This window comes from Rhinoderma darwinii, chromosome 8 (genome assembly GCF_050947455.1).
Source record: "Rhinoderma darwinii isolate aRhiDar2 chromosome 8, aRhiDar2.hap1, whole genome shotgun sequence".
Lineage (NCBI taxonomy): Eukaryota > Metazoa > Chordata > Amphibia > Anura > Rhinodermatidae > Rhinoderma > Rhinoderma darwinii.
In genome coordinates this window covers 13158606-13165724 of record NC_134694.1, presented here as the reverse complement: position 1 = coordinate 13165724, position 7119 = coordinate 13158606, and the positions used below count along the sequence as shown (strand labels likewise).

General features: G+C 47.0%; 1 protein-coding gene across 3 annotated transcripts; it reads left to right on the top strand.

Moving 5' to 3' along the window:
* Nucleotides 1-1500: 1500 nt before the first annotated feature.
* On the top strand, nt 1501-6904 carry TMEM250 (transmembrane protein 250). 3 transcript variants are annotated; one of them, XM_075834173.1, is made up of 3 exons: nt 1501-1839; nt 2655-3454; nt 5927-6904. In XM_075834173.1, the coding sequence occupies exon 3, from the start codon at nt 6053-6055 to the stop codon at nt 6470-6472; it is 420 nt and encodes a 139-aa protein (XP_075690288.1). In that variant the 5' UTR covers nt 1501-1839; nt 2655-3454; nt 5927-6052; the 3' UTR covers nt 6473-6904. The 3 variants fall into 3 exon arrangements, with proteins under 3 accessions (XP_075690288.1, XP_075690286.1, XP_075690289.1); XM_075834171.1 differs by lacking the exon at nt 2655-3454; XM_075834174.1 differs by lacking the exons at nt 1501-1839; nt 2655-3454 and adding an exon at nt 4247-4513.
* The last annotated feature ends 215 nt before the right edge of the window (nt 6905-7119 follow it).

The following is a 7119-nucleotide window of genomic DNA, read 5'->3' as shown; positions in this document are numbered from 1 at the left end:
ATCGACCTAGTCGCGGCAAAATGCAGCAGCATTTACACACGTTTTTTCCCTGCACTACAACCGATGCACGCGAGCTTAGCCCGATGGCCAGTAACAGTGGCCGTTACATTATGCAACTTATTTGTCACATGACTGATCACTTGCATCTTAGTCGTCATGTAGCCCGAGCCTTGTTGCAAAATTGTCTCATAGAAAAAGCGACCTTGTTACCTATAGCAAGCAGAGCCCACGTTTAGTTTTTGTGGTGTTTAGTATCGAAGAGTTGAACTCTGGTTGCTATGGGTAACATCATACCTCCCAACCATCCCGAATTCAGCGGGACAGTCCCAGAGTCTGGGCGGTCCCCAGATGTCCCAGGCGGTCGGGGGTATGTGCCGCTGTCAACTGTATCTGCGTCCTCAGGACGCAAATACAGTTGAACCCAATTCTGAAGCAGGGAACCGTCAGCTCCCCACTTCAGAATTCGTTCAGAGCGGAGGAGCAGAGGGAGCTCCTCCGCTCGCCGAGGACTCCACGGGCACAGCGCTACTTTAAGCGCTGTGCTCGGGGATGCCCTTGACGTTACGGTCTATATATGGACAGTGACGTCAGTGGCTACTCCTTGAGCAGAATCCCCGTTGCCGATGATCTGGCCGGGGATTCCGCTCCTAGAAGAAACACCTGCGGTCACTGTCCATATATGGACATTGACATCAAGGGCTCCTCCTGGAGCCGAATCCCCGACCAGAGTCGGCATCAGGGATTCTGCTCAAGAAGTAGCCACTGACGTCACTGTCCATATATAGAGAGTGTAATCAGGGCTTCCGTCTAGGAGCGGAATCCCCGGCCTATGCTCTGGCTGGGGATTCCGCTCCTAGAGGGAGTCCCAATGGCGCTATCTACACGGCGGGGTGGCGCCATCTTCAAGTGGTGCATGGCACTATCTACATGGACACTGTGGCACTATATAGGGGGACTATCTACAGGGGACACTGGTACTATCTACAAGGGCACTGCCACTAGGGGCAGCTAAGGTGGCATACTATAGAAGGGCAGCTAGGGGGCATTATACTGTATGGAGTAGCTATCTGGGCATTATGCTGTATAGGGGCAGCTTTGGGGGCATTATACAGTATGGGGCATCTGAGTGAGCATTATACTGTATGGGGCAGCTATGGGGGAATTATGCTGTATGGGGCAGCTATGGGGTATTATGCTGCATGGGTGCATCTATGTGAGCTTTATACTGTATTGGGGCAGTATACTGCATGGGAGAATCTGTGTGGGTATTATACTGTATGGGGGCAGCAATGAGGGCATTATACTGTTTGGTGGCAGCTATGGGGGACGTATACTGTATGGGGGCAGCAATGAGGGCATTATACGGTGTGGTGGCAGCTATTTGGCATTATACTGTGTGGGCTGATCCGGGTGTGTATGGGCGGGGATTGGGTGAGATTAGAGGCGTGGCTTCGACTGTCCCCCTTTGTGATACTTGAACGTTGGGCGGTGTGGGTAACACGGACGTTTTGTCTGAGGAATGTTTACTCCATGAAACCCCAAGAAAATTATTTCCCTATAAGCCACACAATGCAGACACGACACTGGGCTCCAGCAGACATATGACCAATGCTTCTGCCTAGGTTGCCATAGTAACGGGATCTCTTCCCTAGTAACCAGGGAAACGGTACCCGGTCTCTAACTCACGCGATATTTGTTACCCGGAAGCAGGAAGTGAGCGTGGTGGTGGGTTGTCTGGCTCATGCAGGGGGGCGTGATACCGGCTGCCGGAGCCTGAAGTGTGGAGGATGGAGGCGGCGGGGTGGTTCCGGCTGACTGGGAGCGGTGCGGACACCCGCTGTAAGTGAATAAATGCATGAGAGGACCGCCTGCTGGGGGCGCTGTGTAATTAGGGCTCACCGGCTGAGGATTTTCCGTAAGGACTAGAGTGTAGACTGCGGGGTCACCTGCAGAGGGCACTATATGACGGGAGTGTAGAGGATCCAGCCTCGGGTTGTAGAGTAGGTGTCACCTGCAGGGGGCGCTGTGTGACACGGGAGTGTGAAACATGGAACACCTGAAGCTGTAGAGTGGGGTCACCTGCAGGGGGCGCTGTATGAGAGGTTCAGTTCCATGGATTTAGAGCGTAGCAACCTGCAGGGGGCGCTGTATGATAGTATGTAAAGTCCAGTGGCAGTTAAGGGGGGGGCGACTGATAACATAACATGAGTGCTCTTCTAGTCGGGGTACTCAGGCTTTGGGGGTAACCTGACAGATGTCTAGAGTTGGGTGTAGAGCGGTCATGTGTGGAGGAACCCTTACAATGCTGGAGGATAGAGCGGCTATATACAGGCAGACGTCTCAGTGACACCTGTCAGTAAGACTTCTATCTGTCCGTAGCGTCTCATCTCTGACCGATTGACACGGTTTTCCCGCCTGTGGCTTATCGCTGGATCAGACCTTCGCTCTTCCCTTTAGTACGCTCATGTTGGCTCCTTGTGGCACATCTAATACGAACGGCCAAAAATGAGAAGTTCGTCATGTTGGATCCCTCAAGCGTTTCTTCATCAGCAAGGATACATTTTCGTCTCACACGAGAAATAGAATTTTACATCATTCTCATTGAAATTAATTAGCGGTCCATCTAATGCCCGGATGTGCTTTGTCCTTCACAGCCGGAGACGTTCTTTATAGCTGCTGGCAGATGAGGGTGCAGAATATGGGACCCCCCCCTTCTATAAAAAGTGAGACAACCCCTTCCGTATGGAAGTTGACCCGGCAATCACTATATCGCCGCAGGTGCGGCACTCCTGAAAAACAGCGGCGCACCAGAGGAAATGTATCGTTACGTGGCGGCCGGTCAAAGGAATGGCCTCCATGTAATGCATTTATGGCTCAGGTCTGCCGAATCAGAGCTCTTGCTCTTCTGGCTCAAAGAGGGGAGACCCAAGTGTAGGACCTCTTTGATGTCCATATACCGAATAAGTAATTAGAGGTAGGAAGGGACAAGGTGGGCCTAAGACCAAAAATTACACCCCAGATATAGACCATGAGCTGAAACTGCTGGAGCTTACAGTCCAAGTGGCCAAACAGAATATTCCCTTGGTTTGGGTGAAGCAATCCAAAAACAGCCAAATTGGGACAGCGACACTTCTGCTTCAGATAATATTTATTTTCAACTCTACGGAGATCGTGGTCTCTTTACAGAATCGTGTCCTAGACCTTTGGTTGGAAGATTACACAGCACAAGTAGAAAACCAGAAGCAGCAGCAGCGGAAATCCTAATTCATGATGATTTTACCCAGCAAGGTGTAATTGAGGACAGGCTGCCGTCACGGGGACCAAGTACCGCTGTGATTATCTGTACTATTCCTCCATGAGGTCCGCACAGCTGACATATATCCTTCTAAAATGACATGGAAAATCCTTGTTCTTCAGCTTTGCCCTTGTGCAAAGTCTTTCGATACCCTACAAGGTTTGTTACCCAGCGTTCCAGAGTGTGATTATCATAGAGATCTTCAATGTTAGGTTTTATCCAGATGAACCAGGAGGATCAGGATGAACAGAGCAGTAATAAAGGGTAACAAAAAATAGAAAAGGATATCCAGAATATTGTGGTTGAAGGGCCACACGGTGCCGTCCTAGTAACTAAACCAGTAATAAAGGGTGCAGTAACTGGCACAAATGACTGGAAAGGATTGGATATTAAAGGAAATTGTCTAATTTGGGCTTAAAATAGGTCACAAATACAATTATGTGAATGCAGGGATACGGGATGGTTTTATATAAAATGGGGCCCTGGGTAACGAGCAAAGTAGGGCCCCATACACACTGTACTTACAGTTTTTCTCATAACTTCCTAAGCTAGATCAAGAAAGATCACTATAATAAAACATGGATACATATGCACTTTTTACCTGGATATCGACATACAATGCCAACATGATACTGCCATACAAAGCCTAAATAATACTACTATATAAAGCTATATACTCTACCGGACTACCAGTGTTTTCTACGCCACACTCCGGTTATTCCTGGGACCCCCTAAGCAATTGCCTAGTTTGCCACCCCATAAAACCTGCACTGGCCGCCATACTGGATTCCTGAAATTTACAAGTGGTGGAAATCCTCGTTTTCCGCCTCACTGTGATATTAATACATAATGAGATTGATTGTAAAAATAAATGCACTTAGAGAACAGATTGTTTCACAGTGCAGCCAGTAATGGACATGGCAGTGCCCGCTGCCAGCTCATCCCTGTATTAATGAGATTATTTCTGTGGCAGGCTGAAGTGAAGTTGTGCGATTTTCCTCTCCAGACTATAGTCCCGTGTTGTCACCTCCTCACGGTTTTCCAGGCAGACGACCATTGAGCTAGAAACGCCCCCTTCCAGGAAGACATTGGACGGATTGTGGGGTCATCATACAGAAGACTTTGGATGTTCGCTGTGCACCAGACTTCTCCTACCCATAGAACTCAATGACTGAATGTTTCCGGCACCATAATTGTCCAGCCCGGTCTAGAGAATAGGTCAGAGCCAAGGCAATAACCCTTGCTGCACTAGTGTAACAGGCCACGAACAAGACTTATCGTTTTAGGCGGAAGATCTAGCCCAAAGACAGACTACAAATTTATGTAAAGATGTGAAAATCTATTAATATCGGTCACTATTTTACTGGTCACATATAGAGTTAATGTACATAAAAAGTTGGTTAACTTTGCAAACTTCTCTTTTGCTCATCCTATATTTTAGTCCAGAGCTGCATTCACAATTCTGCAGGCTTCAGAGCTGTAATCAACCAACATTCCCATCTGGTGAATTTGTTCTGGCGTTTTGTATTCTGGAAATGCAATCCTTATACCAGGAACAATAATCTGATGTAGGGAAATGTACTGTCCCACTGCATCAGAGGAGTAGCTTCTAAGGATCTAACCATTTAAGGACAACCATAAAGAATTGTGAATGCAGCTCTGGCTCTTAATACAGACTTGATGCCAGGTTTCCGCATGACAGAGAGAACCAGCACGGTGGGCTACACGTGAGGAAAATTTTGCATTAGTCCCATGGTCTCTTGCAACTTTTTTGCATTGATATGGAGATCCATGAGCAGTTTTTAGCCACCGTGTAGCCCCAGCCAAAAGTGGAGCCAAAACTTTAAAGTGCAACTAAACTTTCAAAAACTTTTGACATGTCAGAAGTTTTGATCGGCGGGGATTCGAGTGCTGAGACCCCCACCGATCGCTAAAACAAAGCTGCATAAGTGCTCAGGTGAGCGCTGTGCTGCTTCATTTCTGATCGGCTTTCCTCGGCGTGGTGTACAGGCTCAATGGAAAGTCTATGAATTCGTACACCACTCGCTCAGCTTTACAAGGAAAGCCAATCAGAAACTAAGCAGAACACCTCGTTTTAGCAATCAGTGGGGGTCTCAGTGCTCGGACCCCCACCGATCAAAACTTCTGACACGTCAAAAGTTTTTTTAAATAATCTAGTTACCCTTTAAAGAAAAGCTGTACTTTTGAGTCAACTTTTGTCGACCAGTTAGCAAACAAGATATTTTATAATGTGTGCATTATCTAAATGCCTTTGTTGCTTTTGGGTCCTTACAGCAAAGTAAACTCTGGTTTGAAATGCTCTTGCCGACACAAACTTTATGTAAAGTTCCTGTAACGGACTATAGGACCACCTCTAGTCACAAAGCAGGTCCCTAAGGACTCTCAAAATCAGCTGTTATTTTACATTCTGTATTATGGACCCAGCACCCGAAACCCCTTTTGTTCTATGGCGATCGAAGTTTACCCACACGGGGTCTGGGTGTTGAATGCAGATGCTGAAACTAGAATAAACCTTATGGACAGGGGTCGTCCCTTTTACTGTATATATATGTATCTATATACTTCACTAAGGATGCCTGCAGTCATTGACACTGCTTGTTTTGTTTGCAGGTATATACAAGTCTGGATCCCTGGCCTTCCACCCGGTATTCCTTCTGGATTCATTCCAATCTTCCAACCTGAGGATATGACCCGGCCACAACCTCCCATGAGACTCTACAAGAGGTGGAGTCCCCAATGCCTGTAATCCCCATTCCCCGTCGCGTTCGGTCATTCCACGGCCCTCATACCACCTGCTTGCATTCTGCCTGCGGACCGGTACGGACTACACATTTGGTGCGCACCAAGTACAACAACTTTGACATCTACTTAAAGTCCAGATGGATGTATGGGTTTATCCGCTTCCTGCTGTACTTCAGCTGCAGCCTTTTTACTTCCATCCTCTGGGTGGCACTCTCTATCCTGTTTTGCCTTCAGTATCTGGGCATCCGAGTATTCCTGCGCCTCCAATACAAACTGTCCATCATCCTGCTGCTGCTAGGGCGGAGGCGGGTCGACTTTAGCCTCATGAACGAACTGCTTATTTATGGGATTCACGTAACCATGCTGCTTGTCGGTGGACTGGGGTGGTGTTTTATGGTGTTTATAGATATGTAAATAGATGCATGCGGATGGAAAACGATGTTTCTTGGCAGTTTAAGTACGAGCCGGTCTTGTTTTTCCTTTTATCAATGCAACGGTAGTCTTTTTTTTTTTTTAATAAAGGCATGTAAATACACGTCAAGTTGCCCGGCAGTGTGTGGAGCAAGCAACGTCAATCAAGCAAATTGTAGATCTTAATATTCCTTATTAACATCTTATCACATATCTCCCGTTCACATCCCAAGTATTCATTCCGGCAAGACTTTTACAGAAGGCGCTCTCGTCCAGTCCGGATTTAAAGGGAGAATTTCCAATAGGGTCAAGCTACTCTGGAAATATTAACAGCCATAAAGAGCATTAATCCCAAGATGGGCCTTCTCCTCTTCGTATGATGAGTAATAGGACATTTCCTGGTATGTAAAAGGTTAAAAACCAAATTCAAACCTATTTGCAACCAGTGGAGTTGGTTATTTGTCTGCTCTGGATTCGTTTCTCCAGATAGGGCTCGATGGACGGTTGACCCAAAATGCCTTATATTGATCAGGCTTCATTGACAGCTTAGAATGTTACTGGAATGAACGGAGCCACAACGTTCCCCATGTAGACCTCGCCTTAAAATGGAAGTTTTACCTTTATACAGTTTAGAAAGAACCAACATAAAA